Source organism: Pan troglodytes, chromosome 18 (assembly GCF_028858775.2).
Source record: "Pan troglodytes isolate AG18354 chromosome 18, NHGRI_mPanTro3-v2.0_pri, whole genome shotgun sequence".
Lineage (NCBI taxonomy): Eukaryota > Metazoa > Chordata > Mammalia > Primates > Hominidae > Pan > Pan troglodytes.
In genome coordinates this window covers 5,325,885-5,341,425 of record NC_072416.2, presented here as the reverse complement: position 1 = coordinate 5,341,425, position 15,541 = coordinate 5,325,885, and the positions used below count along the sequence as shown (strand labels likewise).

Sequence of the window (15,541 nt, the reverse complement as noted above, 5' to 3'; positions counted from 1 at the left end):
GAGACTGGAGTGAGCCGAGATCACACCACTGCACTCCAGCCTGAGTGAGAGAGCAAGACTGTGTCTCCAAAAACAATAATAATAATAATAATAATTAAGGGTATTTTTAGAAGTTGGATTATCTTCAATATTTAGTCATTAATTTTCTCTTAAAAACTTGGGAAACATTTTGCCTATTCCTCAAAAAATTAAATGTAGAATTACCATTTGCTCCAGCAATTCCACTTGTGGGTATATTCACAAAAGAACTGAAAGCAGTGTCTCAAAGAGATATTTGTACACCCAAGTTCAAGGATCATTATTCACAATAGCCAAAAGGTGGAAACAGGCCAGGAGCAGTGGCTCACGCCTGTAATCCCAACACTTTGGGAGGCCGAGGTGGGCGGATCACCTGAGGTCGGGAGTTCTAGACCAGCCTGACCAACATGGAGAAACCCCATCTCTACTAAAAATATTAAAAAATCAGTCTGGCTTGGCGGCAGATGCCTGTAATCCCAGGCACTTGGGAGGCCGAGGCTGGAGAATCGTTTGAACCCCAGAGGCAGAGGTTGCAGTGAGCCAAGATCGCACCACTGCACTCCAGCCTGGGAGACAGAGTGAGACTCCATCTCAAAAAAAAAGAAAAGAAAAGAATACACTAAGAAGTGACAGAATATTGGCCCAGAGAATATCTTGAGTATTCTAAATATGTATGCCAATACTCCAATAATATCATAATAAAATTGTCATTGGAGTTGGCATGGAAGAAGCCCAGCGTAGCAGGTGGAGTAACAGCCCCACTAGATGTCTATGTCCTAATCCCCAGATCAGTGAGTACATGACCTTACATGGCAAAAAGAGATTTTACAGGTGTGATTAATAACGTTGAGGTGGAGAAATTATCCCAGCCCATCCCAGTGGGCCTGATCGAATCATAGGAGTCGGCTTTTAGCAGAAAACCTTTCCCAGCTGTGATTAAGGAGAAATGTGATGATAGATGAAGTCAGAGAGATGCAAAGTGAGAATCCAGCCCACCATTGCTGGCTCTGCAGATGGAGGAAGGGGCCACAGCCAAGGAATACAGTGGCCCATACAAGCTGGGAACAGCCCTCAGCTGACAGCCAATGAGAAAGCCAGGACCTCAGCCCTAAAACACAAGGAGCTGAATTCTGCCAACAACCCGAATGATCAGGAAATACGTTCTTTCCTAGAACATAAATAAAGGAACACAGACAGGGCTAGGAGGCCGAGGCAGGCAGATCACCTGAGGTCAGGAGTTCGAGACTGCCCTCAGCACCCCCTCAGCCTCCCTCCCATGCTCATCAGCGCCCAAAGTCCGGAGATGGCCAATGTGGCAGGGGACTGGCACGTCAGCACTGCCCCAACACGGGCACACCCAGCCAGGTTCCAACAGCACCTGGTCTCGACCTCAACTTTACTCTGAAATTGGAGTGGGCGCTGGAAACAGGGAGAAGCTAGGCAGCAGGAGCAGGCGCTTTGAGCCTGTGGGGGCCGGGGGTCTTCCAGGCCCCCCGAGAGCACAGGGATGCCCCGGTCTGCAGCTACAGCTGGGTGGCTGCTGATGTGCCTGGGAAGGCAGGGCTCCCCACCCTGCCAACTCAGAAGGGGCAGGGCTCCCGTCTGTTCCCAGCTCCTCCAGGTCCATGAAGGGCACAGACCCGGCCACGCTTCCCCCACTGCAGCTGGTGTCTTCACAGCGACCACTCCAGACGGGCCACCGCTGCCATCACTGGGACATCCCCCAGCTGTCATCCTTGTAATCCCTCTTGGGTTTCTCCTGATTCGGATTCCCCACATCCTGGATCTCTTGTCTTCCTCCTTCTCAGTTTACACCTTGTTTAGGTGAAACACATCTTCCAGTAATCTCGCCAGGTTAAAGAGCTAGTGCAATGACAGCACAATCACGACAGTCCCAGCTTTCCTATCTCTTGAGTCACAGTGTCACAATGAGCACTGACTGCCCTCTAGACTTGGCGCACAGTTATCCTTCCAGAATGTCCCTCACCATCAGCCTCAAGCTTTCCTTCAGTACTCCGCCATGTTCCACGTCTGGATTTCACAGACCACAGCTTGTGCTTTCTTGATTTTTTACTCTTTTAGCTGAAGAGCATCTTTCCTCTGGTGGTTTTCCAAGAATCACGCATAGGGAGTACATTTTTTTCTCTTTTGTAGAGATGGGGTCTCACTGTGTTGCCCAGGCTGGTCTCCAACTCCTGAACTCAAGGATTCCTTCTGTCTCAGTCTCCCAAAGTGTTTCAATTACAGTCATGAGCCACCATGCCTGGCCAAATGTTCTGAGAACTTTCAAGCATGAAAATGTCTGGTTTTATTTATTTATTTATTTTTTATTTTTTAGAGTCAGGGCTGCCACGGTGGCTCACGCCTATAATCCCAGCACTTTGGGAGGCCGAGGTGGAGGGATCACGAGGTCAGGAGTTTGAGACCAGCCTGGCCAACATGGCGAAACCCCATCTCTACTGAAATACAAAAAATAAAAAATAAAAAAAAGAAAGAAAAAGAAAAAGAAGTTACCTGGGCATGGCTGTGCCTGCCTGTAATCCCAGCTACTCAGAAGGCTGAGACAGGAGAATCGCTTGAACACAGGAGGCGAAGGTTGCAGTGAGCAGAGATCACACCACTGCAGTCCAGCCTGGGAGGCGATAGAGTGAAACTCTGTCTCAAAGAAAAAAAAAGAGTCTTGCTGTGTCGCCCAGGCTGTAGTGCAATGATGCAACCTCAACTCACTGCAATCTCTGCCTCCCAGGTTCAAGTGATTCTCCTGCATCAGCCTCCCCAGTAGCTGGGATTACAGATGTGTGCCACCACGCCCGGCTAATTTTTGTATTTTTAGTAGAGATGGGGTTTCACCACAATGGCCAGGCTGGTCTTGAACTCCTGGACTCGAGTGACTGCCTGCCTCGGCCTCCCAAAGTGCTGGGATTACAGGTGTGAGACACCACACCTGGCCAAAAATGTCTGTATTTCACTTTCACACCTGACTGAGAGTGTGTGGCTACTGCTGCTTACTGACCAGCACCCTTCCCTCTTCCTTTCACCATGCCCAGCCATGACTTCTAACCTTAGAAAACTGTCCCCCTTCCAGAGAGGTAATAAATGTCCAATTCAATTTTTTTTTTGAGACAGAGTCTCGCTCTGCCACCAGGCTGAAGTGCAGTGGCGCGATCTCGGCTCACTACAACCTCTGACTCACAGGCATGAGCCATGGCACCCCGCCCCAATTCTATTTTTGAAGGGAGGGACTGATTATTTTAAAAACATGGCCGGGCATGGTGGCTCATGCCTGTAATCCCAGCACTTTGGGAGGCCGAGGCAGGTGGATCACCTGAGGTCGGGAGTTCGAGACTAGCCTGGCCAACATGGCGAAACTCCATCTCTACTAAAAATACAAAAATTAGCTGGGCATGGTGGCACAGGCCTGTAATCCCAGCTACTAGCGGGGCTGAGGCAGGAGAATCGCTTGAACCTGGAAGGCAGAGGTTGCAGCGAGCCGAGATCGTGCCACTGCACTCCAGCCTGGGAAACAGAGCGAGACTCTGTCTCAAAAAACAAAACAAAACAAAACATAAAAATCTTTCTGGATTGTAATGCCCTCTTCATTTGTTTGGTGGGTGGTATGAGGAAGGGGCCCATTCTCAGCCCTGGGTCCGTGGGCTCCAGGTACAGGGACATGGAGGCGAGGTCTGGGTTCCTGATCCTCTAATCGCTGGCGTGGCTGTGCCTTGTTCTTCAGGAGCCCAACTTTCCCTGGCGTTCTCGCTTTCTGATCTGCATCTTTTTTTTTTTTTTTTTTTTTGAGACAGAGTCTCGCTCTGTCACCCAGGCTGGAGTGCAGTGGCGAGATCTTGGCTCACCGCAAGCTCCGCCTCCCGGGTTCAGGCCATTCTCCTGCCTCAGCCTCCAGAGTAGCTGGGTCTACAGGCGCCCGCCACCGCGCCCGGCTAATTTTTTGTATTTTTAGTAGAGACGGGATTTTACCGTGTTAGCCAGGACGGTCTTGATCTCCTGACCTCGTGATCCGCCTGCCTCGGCCTCCCAAAGTGCTGGGATTACAGGCGTGAGCCACTGCGCCTGGCCCTGATCTGCATCTTGACTTTTGTCACTTTCTTGATTTTAAGGCAGAGACACCCTTAGAGGAATGGGCTTAAAAGGAGGGTTGGGGAGCAGACACCAAGGAACACACAGAAAGGTGCCAAGAGGAAATAGTTACCTGAGAGGCTCTAAGACTGCCTCTGAGATCCCATCAGTGACCTGACCATAGGGTGCTGGAGAAATGTGGTCACCCAGACACTTTGAAACACTTTCTGTGGTTGATAATTATTCTTCTCCTTTTTTTTTTTTTTTTTTTTTTTGAGACAGGGTCTCACTGTCTCCCAGGCTGGAGTGCAGTATTGCAATCTCCTGTCATTGCCATCTCCGCCTCCCGAGTTCAAGTGATTCTCCTGCCTCAGCCTCCTGAGTAGCTAGGATCACAGGTGCCCGCCACCAAGCCTGGCTAATTTTGTATTTTAGTAGAGACGGGGTTTCACCATGTTGGCCATGCTGGTCTCGAACTCCTGACCTCAGGTGATCTGCGTGCCTTGGCCTCCCAAAATGCTGGGATTCCCGGTGTGAGCCACTGCACCCAGCCCGTCGCGGTTTATAATTAGAGATTTCTCTGCTAAATGATGTCCTCTCTCTCACACTGAGGTGAGGTCTGTTTGGGTCACCTTTGTATTCCCCAAACCGGGGACAGTATTGGGCTCAAATCTGCTCAGAAATGACTGACTGAATGAATGAATAAATCAATACATGAATGAATACGTTTGGAGTCCCCTCTTCCCACTCCTCGCCCTCCCTCCTTCCCTCCAGACCCCCAGGGGCTGCCCAGCCCGCCTCCCACCCCCGACCCGGGAACTCCAGGGACTGGACGGGGAGGGAAGGGTGGGAGGAGGCGGCGGAGGCGGAGGCGGAGACGCGGGAGGGCGGGGCTAGGGAGGGCGATGCGGGGAGCCGGAGCCCGGACCATGAGGCTGGGAGCGCCCCTTCTGCACCCCTGGCCGCCCGCGCCGCGCCCCGCGCCCACCAGAGGGCAGCACCACGACGCGCGCGGACAAGGCTGAGGCGGGAACGGCCGCACCCCCAGCCCCGCCCGGAGCCGCCCGGCCCCGCCCCGCCCCGCCCCGCCCCGCCCGCGAGTACCGACCCCCGGCGCCGGCGGGGAAACAGGTCCGGCGCCCCCGACCCCACGGCCCGGCCCCACTCTGTCTCTGACGTCAGCGCCGTGCCCCAAATAACTTCCTCCCCGAGCCTCTTCCGCCGCGGCGCCGCGCCCAGAGCCAGGCGGGGACACCGAAACGGTAACCCCGGCCCGGCCTTCCCGGAGCCGCTTCCGCCCCGCCTGGTGCCAGGAAGCCCCCGCCCCGCCCAAGGGATGGCAGCCGGGGCCGGGGTCGGCCGCCCGGGCCGCGCTGGCGCGCGCCTGAGGAACTTCTGGGGCCTGCTGTCCCGGGAGGAGGGTCGCTGCGGCCAACTCCGGACCCCGCCCCATGTCCCATCGCCTCCCCTGCCCTCGGCCCCGCAAACACCCCTGGCCTTGACTTTCCCACCAGCGCGGCCCAGCCCCACTGTGTTCCATCGGCGCTCAATAAAATACTGAATGAGGCCGGGCGCGGTGGCTCACCCCTGTAATCCCAGCGCTTTGGGAGGCCGAGGAGGGCGGATCACGAGGTCAGGAGATCGAGACTAGCCGGGCCAAGACGGTTAAACCCCGTCTCTACTAAAAATACAAAAAATTAGCCGGGCGTGGTGGCACGCGCCTGTAATCCCAGCTACTCAGGAGGCTGAGGCAGGAGAATGGCTTGAACCTGGGAGACGGAGCTTGCAGTGAGCCGAGATTGCGCTCCAGCCTGGGCGACAGAGCGAGACTCTGTCTCAAAAAATTAAAAAATAATAATAATAATGAATGAAGCTGGACGGACTTCGCGTGCACCGCGGTCAGCTCGGGGTCTGCTGGGGCGTCTGGGTCAGCTCAGGGTCCAGGAGCCGAGGCCAACGGCACCCCGTGCTGCGCTGGGGTGAGGGGTCTGCCCTGGGGTCTCGGGGTTCAGGGCTAGGTCACGGAGGAGTCTGCTCTGGGCGCTTCCTTTCTGAGGAGAGGAGCTGGGCGGGCCGGGCCGACGGGTTGGGCGGCATAGCCGGGCCTGTGCTCATCTCCAGCATAAAACTCCACTTCATGGAGCCTGCACCTCGCTCGTGCTCCAACGCTTCTGCCACCGCCGACCACGGCCCTGCGCCCCAGCCAGGCCTGAGGACATGAGGCGGCCCGCGGCGGTGCCGCTCCTGCTGCTGCTGTGTTTTGGTGAGTCGTGAAGGTGCAGGGTCCTGGTGGTGCAGTCCCCCACCAGGCTCCGCTGCACTGCCTGGGGCTCCGGCTCAGCCCCCTACTCCCTGGGACAGGCTGGGGCTGTGGGACAGGCCATCATCCCTCCTGCCCCTGAGCAGGTGGGAAGGCTCCAGATGTGCCAAGTGGGGAGTCCAAAGTGGGGAAGCAGGGTGGGAGGTGTGCCCACAGGCCCCAGAGGAACCCACCGGCGTAACTGGGCAGCACCTCCTCCCATGCGTCTCCGCGGGCACTGGTGTGCCAGCTCTGGCCAGGCTCCCTGCTTCCTGCCACCTCGGCCTCTCCCCCCATTCTCTAGGTGAGGACAGGGGCCTCCTATGTGCAGGATGTGAACTCAGGCTCCAAGTGCCTGGACCATCATACTCGGGGTGGGAGGGTGGCCGAGCCGAGGGCTGCTGCCTGTGCCCGGAAGCCCCAGCAGGCTGGCTGCAGGCTCAGTAGAGAGCTGGGGGCAGGGGGTGTAGGTGGCAGAGGGCCCTGTCTCCTGCTGACAGAGGAACCGGTGATGCGCCACCATGCCCTCTCCCAGTCCTGGGTCAGGGACAGCAGGTGCCAGCCAGGGGGCCCCACCTGCCAGGCCCCTCCCTGCGGGCCGGGACACTCTCTGTCAGGGAAAACCTCTCACATTCCTGGGCTAGCCTAGCCAGCCTGGCAGCCACCACACTTCCCTGTCCTCAAGTCACCTCCCAGGGCTGGGTCAGGTCATCCCAGGCTGCAGCTTAGCCAGGACTCCAGGCTTCCTCGTTCTCCTGGGTGGGAGGGCACCAGTGGCCCCTCAGTGGCCCGGCCTCCCCCGCCCCATGCCCCCAGTCTCCCAGCACAAGGATGGTGCCCTCTGAGCAAGCCATGTGCACAGGAGGTGGAAGGCTGTGACTGCCCCTGAGCGGGGTGAGGAACCAAGGTCATTGCCAAAACTCTTTGGCAATGAGTTTTGCAGTCGGTTCACTAACAGCTGTGACCAGAGGCTGGACTCCTGGACACGTCCTCACTCCCAGCCCGAGGGTGGCACTCCCACCAGGTCTCTGGCTGGTGGTACCCGCTAAGCTTCACCATCCCCACCAGCTACCAGCGAATCACACCCAGGCCCCAAACAATGCTCCTGACACCCCCGGCACCCCTGGCTGTTGCTTCCAGCCCCCACAGGGCGCCCACCCTGAAGGGCTCAGCTGTCCACATCACCCATTTCCCATCAGCCCCCACAGCCACACTTGTGTCCATCCACACATTCCCTGAGATCAGGCCCCCCAGATGCAGCCCTTGCCTTCTCGGAGCTCCTGGGCTAAGATAAGACTTGATTCTGGCTCCAGGGTGATGTAGGCAGAGCTCCCATCAGGACAGAGAGCTCAAGAGAGAGTATAGGGCTTCCAAGATAGACAATGCAAGCAAGCAAGGAAGGCTTCCTGGAGGAGGCAGCATTCAGTTGGGCCTTGATCTCTAGATCACGATTAGGACTTGGCTGGGAGCGGTGGCTCACGCCTGTAATGCCAGCACTTTGGGAGGCCGAGGTGGGCGGATCACAGGGCCAGGAGATCGAGACTATCCTGGCAAACATGGTGAAACCCCTCTCTACTAAAAATACAAAAAAATTAGCCGGGCTTGGTGGCGGGCCCCTGTAGTCCCAGCTACTCGGGAGGCTGAGGCAGGAGAATGGCGTGAACCCAGGAGGCGGAGCTTGCAGTGAGCTGAGATCACACCACTGCAATCCAGGCTGGGCAACAGAGTGAGACTCCATCTTAAAAAAAAAAAAAAAAAAGACTAGGACTTATGGAGACTGGGGGAAGGGCATCCAGATTGTGGGGTGAGGGGAGCAAGCACTCAGAGACCAGAAGACTCTGTCTAAATGAGAAGTACAGGGCTACTTTAGGAAGGAAGGATCTGCATGGGGAGGAGGCATCGCTGAAGGGGCAGTGCTCAGGCAGGGAGCATGGAGACACAGCTCCTGCAGACTCCCAGAGAGCGAGAAGGCCTGACAATGCGCGCCCTTCTGCAAGCAGGATCCTCAGGCTTGGAAGGAGCAAGGGGTCGGGGGGCCAGGGAATAACCCTCCCGGTAGTGTTTGCATTTTAAAGGGCACTTAATTAGCACAAATTAATGAGCAGAGCATCCAGGGCAGACTCTCCATTTCCCGTTGCCCCTGACCCCGCTTCTGCAGGGCACCCCTTTGCCTGCCCTGCACCTTCTCCACCTCCTCCTCCTGCCCATCCACAGCTGCCCCCTCGCCGCCCGCTGCCTTATCGTCCAGCAACCCCCAGGGGTGTCTCTGCCCACCAGTGGTGTTGGGGAGGGTGCCCCCCAGACTGTGAGGCAGACAGGAAGGAAGAGGATGCCGTAAAAACCCTGGGGGTGCTTGGGCCCTCCATGGCCACTTCCTGTCCCCACAGCCCCTCAACTCCAGGGGACTGGTTATCTTTTCCGGGCAGAGTGAAGACATGGTCCATAGCAGCTGGCCCGGGCACCGGAAGGCACTGGGGGTTAAGGGGAAGCTGAGGGCCTAGGTGTGGGGAGGTGGCTGTTCTAACTCCTCCCCAGCTACGGGCGAATCTGCCCCCACAGAATCAGACGCGTGGAGTGCAGGGGTGGTGAGAGGACTCTCTCAAGGCCAGGAAGTTCCAGGCTTTGCTACCCTGGGGCTGTACACTATGGTCCTGGCTGGGGTCTCCAAGTTGGGGTAGAGGCTCCAGTGTTTGGTTAAAGGCCCAGCAAGAGGCCCTTTGTGTCCTGGGGTGTGGGAGGCAATGGACCGCAGAAAATATGTTCCCATCCTTGGTTCCCCCGAACGACCCCATATCTTACTTCTCTTCCGGGCCCCTCACTTTATCCGCTCCAAAGCCCCCTTGCACAGCCCAGCAGGGGGTCCTGGGCCTCGCCTGCCAAGCCTGCTGCATGCCTGGGAGAGGGGTCAGCTCTTGGGACTCTGGAATCTTGAGAAGGCTGATCCCTGGTGGCCAATGCAGAGCACTGTACCTTCTCTACTCCCCTGAGGCCAGGGAGAAGCCTGTGGGGCTCGGGCCTCAGCCTCAGGACCAAAGTGAGACTTGGGGAAGGAGCTTATTCCGGAGCAGACTGTGAGAGAGCCCTGGGCAGCTCAAATGTAGAGACAGCTCCCGGGCCTCTTCCGCTCTGAGCTGTTCCGGGAGGAAAGGCCAACCCTACAGTGCCAGGGCTGGAGGCTGGACCCTCCCCAGAAACTTCCAGACAAGGATGGGTGTGGAGTGTGGAGGGAGAGAACCCTTTCCAGGATGAGAAGGGGACATCTAGCCTGGGGATCCCTTCACTGGCATCTCCTGACCGGCTCCCCGTGTGGCAAGGAGCATCCACCCTTGCAGATAAGCTCTGGCCCATGGGCCTGGGCCTGAGCATATGGCAGAGCCAGCCCTGGGGGGGAAACTGCAGGCCCTTGGGCTCTCCTGTGACGTCCCTCTGTGGACTGTCCCTCTGGAGTCATCAGGAGCTGGGGAGGGTCAGTGGAGAGGGGCTGCAGGGTTGGGGAGGGCAGGCCAGGCTGCAGCTGGCCTGGCTGATCACCCTCTCCTCACTTCCAGGGTCTCAGAGGGCCAAGGCAGCAACAGGTAAGCACCCAGGGCCCTGGGGTGGGAGGGACAGGAGCCGGCTGGACTGAGCCAGGGACACTCACACCCAGAGGGAATTTGGAACGCACAGGACACTGGGGAATTCCAGAGGAGGGGAAAGTGGGGGCTGTGTGGAACTGGAGCCCAGAAAGGAGAGGAGGAGGAAGGTCCACACAAGAGCAGGACGGGCAGCACAGAGCATTGAGGCGCGGTGCAGGATGAGGGCGGCAGGGTCTGAGGATCACCCTGAACCGTGACTGGCCCCCTCTGGGTGGCTCCCTTGCAGAGGGCTTGACACCTGTTCTATCCTTCCAGGCACCTGTTTGGGTCAGGCCCTGGGACAAGACCCTTCCCTGGGTTATCTCAGTGCCTCCGTGGCCCCCAAGAGGCAGGTGTTAGGTTGCCTTTCCCGGCGAGGAGAGTGAGACTTGGGGGGCAGCTGGGGAGGGTCTGCCTGTATCCCAGACTGCCCCGAAGCCCAGGCCTCTGACTTCCCCAAGGTCTTCGGGCAGGTCAGGGGCAGGAGGGCCGAGGACTGGAGTGTGAGGCTGAGAGCTGAGCCTCGGCCATGGAACCAGCCCCAGTGAGCGCCCCCACCCGCTCCCCATGCTCCCCCAGCCTGTGGTCGCCCCAGGATGCTGAACCGAATGGTGGGCGGGCAGGACACGCAGGAGGGCGAGTGGCCCTGGCAAGTCAGCATCCAGCGCAACGGAAGCCACTTCTGCGGGGGCAGCCTCATCGCGGAGCAGTGGGTCCTGACGGCCGCGCACTGCTTCCCCAAGTGAGTCCGCCCGCCCCTGCCCCCGCCCATAGCGCTGACAGCGCCCCGCGCGCTACCGGTTCAGCACCGTGGACAGCGCCCGCCGCGCCAAATCCTGCGGGTGACCTTCCTGGGGGCTCCTGGTCCAGCCCCTCCCACCCAGATGCTTCCCTTAGGTCCAACTCCAGGGCTAACTTCCAGTTGCAACCGCTGCTCCCGCCCGCGGGAGGTGCCTCGCACCGTCCCCCGACCCCCTCCATCTCCTCCACCCACTCACCCACTCCCTGTGGGTCCCTGCAGAAGCGGCCCGGCGGGCTCTGCCCACCGGCCCCTCCTGGCCTTTCCCCATCCCGCACACACCTCAGCTCCAGGACACTCTTCCCGGGAGGAACTCTGCTTACAAAGCCCAAGGACCAGACAGAACGGCCCTTCCTCCCCTCACCCACCTGAACCACCCCAGAAAGCCCTGAGCAGAGGCCAGGCCACCCAGCCCTCTGCCATGTATGAACCACCTGGCCCCACACCTTCCGGGTGTCCCAGGCCCCTCACCTCACACCTCACCACCGCAGCTCTAATTATTTTAAACCCCACATCTTTTTCTTTTTTTTCTTCTTGATCTTTAAAAGAATATCATGACAAAAAAAACCCCACATCTTAAATTCAGATACTCACGGCCAGGCACGGTGGCTCACACCCGTAATCCCAGCACTTTGGGAGGCCAAGGCGGGCAGATCAGTTGAGCCCAGGAGTTCAAGACCAGCCCGGGCAACACAGCAAGACCCTGTCTCTACTAAAAATAAAAAAAAATTAAAAAACAAAAAACAAACAAACAAAAAAACCCCAGGTGCAGTGGTGCCTGTGGTCCCAAGTACTCAGGAAGCTGAGGCGAGAGGATGGCTTGAGCCCAGGAGTTGGAGGCTGCAGTGAGCTACAGTTGCACCACTGCACTCCAGCCTGGGTGACAGAATGAGAACTCTGTCTCTAGGGGGAAAAAAAAATCGGAAACTCGGGCTGAGAGAGGGCAGGTCACCTGCCAGAGGCCCGCAGGTGGGGCTGGCCCTGCTGCACCTGGAGGGTGGTTCTCTCCGAGCCAGCCTTTCAGGTAGGCACTGTGACTGTCCCCACAGCACAGGTGAGAAAGCTGCATCACAGAGAACTTGTTAAGTGACTTGCCCAAGGCCACACAGCGGCCAGGGGTGGAGGTGGAAATCCGAGTCGGGCGGTCTGGCTTCAATGTCAACACTCATCACCGCTGCACCTGGCTGTCCTAGAGATGGCTCTCGAAGACACTGTGCAGAGAGAGGTGTGGGGCACAGTGGTGGCCAGAGGAGTCCCCGCCCCTCCCGGGCCTGTCCCCACACGAGGGGCCGCCTCACGCCGCCTCTCTGTTTCTCCCGCCAGCACCTCTGAGACGTCCCTGTACCAGGTCCTGCTGGGGGCAAGGCAGCTAGTGCAGCCGGGACCACACGCTATGTATGCCCGGGTGAGGCGGGTGGAGAGCAACCCCCTGTACCAGGGCATGGCCTCCAGCGCTGACGTGGCCCTGGTGGAGCTGGAGGCACCAGTGCCCTTCACCAATTACATCCTCCCCGTGTGCCTGCCTGACCCCTCGGTGATCTTTGAGACGGGCATGAACTGCTGGGTCACTGGCTGGGGCAGCCCCAGTGAGGAAGGTAAGGGGACAGGGCTGGGAAAGAATGGGGGATGTGCCTCAAGAAGGCCCAGGACGGCTTGGGGACCACTCTGAACCCACAATCTTCCTGTTGCTATATTAATACATACACACGGTCTCTGTTCACACAGGTGGGGCCGAGGGGAGCAGCAGCAGACCCAGAAGGAAGAGGGGGTGAAGGGAGAGGGGACAGAAAGGGCCCAGCCTGCTGCCTGGAAGGAGGGAGGATGTCTGCCCCACAGTGCCCTAAGCCAGAGATGGTCTAAACATGAGGAGACGACAGGCAGGATGGAGTGGTGGTTCCCGGGGCCGTGGGTTCTTGATGAGGAAGTCCGTTGAGCCCTGGGCTGTTCCGCCCCTCTCCAGACCTCCTGCCCGAACCGCGGATCCTGCAGAAACTCGCTGTGCCCATCATCGACACACCCAAGTGCAACCTGCTCTACAGCAAAGACACCGAGTTTGGCTACCAACCCAAAACCATCAAGAATGACATGCTGTGCGCCGGCTTCGAGGAGGGCAAGAAGGATGCCTGCAAGGTGGGAGCGATGTGGTGTCCATGGGGACTCAGTCCTCACCGCCAGGCCCAGGGCAGGGTGGGATCATGCCCCGCTCCATGGGCTATGCATTCAACCAGCTGAGCAGCTTGTTTTGAAAAGGCAGATTCCAGGGCCGGGCGCGGTGGCTCACGCCTGTAATCCCAGCACTTTGGGAGGCCAAGGAGGGTGGATCACAAGGTCAGGAGATCGAGACCATCCTGGCTAACACAGTGAAACCCCGTCTCTACTAAAAATACAAAAAATTAGCCAGGCGTGGTGGTGGGCGCCTGTAGTCCCAGCTACTCGGGAGGCTGAGGCAGGAGAATGGCGTGAACCTGGGAGGCGGAGCTTGCAGTGAGACGAGATCGCGCCAGTGCACTCCAGCCTGGGCCACAGAGCAAGATTCCGTCTCAAAAAAAAAAAAAGAAAAGAAAAAGCAGATTCCTGGACCCCACCCCAGGAGGATCAGAGTCAGTGGGTCTGGGGTGGGGCACAAGAAACTGCATTTTCAACACACACACACACCCTAGTTGATCTGGGGACACTAAAGAATAGGCACTTTAGACAATCGGACTGGCAGGGGACGGGGAGCCGGGCAGAGAGGCTCTGGGATGGAGAGAAGGAATCCATTGTGGAGCTACACGCCTCCTGTGCCGCTGCAACTGAGTCTCTGGGAACTCAAGGTGGGCTCTGACGGTGATTCTGCGTCCCCCGCAGGGCGACTCGGGCGGCCCCCTGGTGTGCCTCGTGGGTCAGTCGTGGCTGCAGGCCGGGGTGATCAGCTGGGGTGAGGGCTGTGCCCGCCAGAACCGCCCAGGTGTTTACATCCGTGTCACCGCCCACCACAACTGGATCCATCGGATCATCCCCAAACTGCAGTTCCAGCCAGCAAGGTCGGGCAGCCAGAAGTGAGACCCCTGGGGCCAGGAGCCCCTTGAGCAGAGCTCTGCACCCAGCCTGCCCGCCCACACCATCCTGCTGGGCCTCCCAGCGCTGCTGTTGCACCTGTGAGCCCCACCAGACTCATTTGTAAATAGCGCTCCTTCCTCCCCTCTCAAATACCCTTATTTTATTTATGTTTCTCCCAATAAAAACCCAGCCTGTGTGCCAGCTGCCCACGTGGGGATCCTTGGGGGACCCCAGCGGGTGAGGAGCTGTGAGTTGCAGGATGAAGCCCAGGTGGGAGATGCGGAGTGCTCTGGTCATCTCTGAATCAGCAGAAGGGAGCTGCAGCTGGTGCCCGAGGCGAGGACAGCACCAGAGCATGGGACCCCTGTCACGGGCCCCGCACAGGAGGCCACCTGCTGCCACCTGTGCCTCTGTTCTCTCACCTTAAAGGCCGCCCCAGGGTTGGCACTGGGGACAGAGACGGACACAGGTGGAAAGACCCTCAGGGCCATGCAGGAGCCATGCCGGGGCGAGAGGAGGGCATGGAGGGGCTGGCTGGGCGGGGGCACCTCAGCCTCCCAAGCCTGCACTTCCGGCTGCCCGTGTCTCGGGGCCACCCAACTTTTCTAAACCACTTCGGCAGGAGTGGGTGCCCACACCTGTGCTTTCCTGCTCCACTGCTCCTGGCACCCTTCGTCTCCCTGTGCCCCGCCGTCTCCCCTTGACCCTTGGCTCCTCTTCCTCCGCCCCATCCCTCAGTCTCCACCCCCATGCAGGAGTCCAGAGCAGTGCGTGGTGGCAAGGGGGTTGGGCTGGACATGCACATCACACCCACACGCACCCGTGCGCACACACACAGGCACCGTGGCCTGTACAGCGGCAGGAAGAAATCAGGCCCTGGGTGTCCACCAAGGAATCAAACCAACACCCACTCAGCAAGCAGCTGCTGGGGACACCGTGGGGAGCAAAACAGAAGGAATTCCCCGCTGGGCCCGACCCATCTCCCCAACGGCTGCCCAGTGGCCCCCGTGGGCCATTTCTTGCACTCCTCCAGCCCAGGGGTGGGTGGGCAGGTCTGGGGGGCCTGTGCGCACAGCCCCATGGGGGAGCACGAAGCCCAGGTGGAGGGAGAGGCAGGCCCAGGGAGCAGCACTGGGTGGTCCTAGCCAAGCAGGGACTGGCCAGGCCTCCCAGCCTTGGAGAGCCCTGGGTGAACCTGCACCCTGCTCTGGGCTGTGCAAGGAGCCCCAGGCCCCCGTGGTCAGAGGGGAGGCTACAGGTTAGATGGTCTAGGGAGGGCAGCCCCTGCTGTCTTTGTGCTGAGACCCCACCCAGACCTAGGATGTCAACAGGCAGATGCCCGTGGGAGAGGAGCAGAAAACACTCTCTACAGAGACTAGGGGTTGAGAAGGGAAAACAGGGCTATTTCATGCAATTAACAGCTCCCACGAAGCATGCCGTGAGAAGGACGTTAGGAAGGGAATAGTCCAGGTTGCCACAGGTCCCTTTTCCATCCTGGGGCGGGGGTGCAGCTCAAACTTTGCACGCTGCTGCCAAGCAGGGCTCTGAGCCATCTGCCAGGTGGGTGGCAGCAGGGCCCCTGCCAGCTCCAGGAGGGACTCGAGGGAGAGCCTGGCACAGGCCCGCGCACATTCTGTGGCTCACAGGGAGGTGGGCAGAGCGGGCGGCAGCCTTCATCCCCAGGCTCGGCTGGCC

General features: G+C 58.7%; 1 protein-coding gene across 4 annotated transcripts; it reads left to right on the top strand.

Moving 5' to 3' along the window:
- Positions 1-5,172: 5,172 nt before the first annotated feature.
- Positions 5,173-14,122, top strand: PRSS27 (serine protease 27). Of its 4 annotated transcripts, XM_063796491.1 has the most exons (7): positions 5,173-5,357; positions 6,217-6,358; positions 9,943-9,969; positions 10,588-10,750; positions 12,131-12,402; positions 12,768-12,937; positions 13,655-14,122. In XM_063796491.1, the coding sequence occupies exons 2-7, from the start codon at positions 6,313-6,315 to the stop codon at positions 13,847-13,849; spliced, it is 873 nt and encodes a 290-aa protein (XP_063652561.1). In that variant the 5' UTR covers positions 5,173-5,357; positions 6,217-6,312; the 3' UTR covers positions 13,850-14,122. The 4 variants fall into 4 exon arrangements, with proteins under 4 accessions (XP_063652561.1, XP_510751.2, XP_063652562.1 ...); XM_510751.6 differs by having other exon boundaries at positions 5,186-6,358; XM_063796493.1 differs by lacking the exons at positions 5,173-5,357; positions 6,217-6,358; positions 9,943-9,969 and adding an exon at positions 11,857-12,032 and having other exon boundaries at positions 10,634-10,750.
- The last annotated feature ends 1,419 nt before the right edge of the window (positions 14,123-15,541 follow it).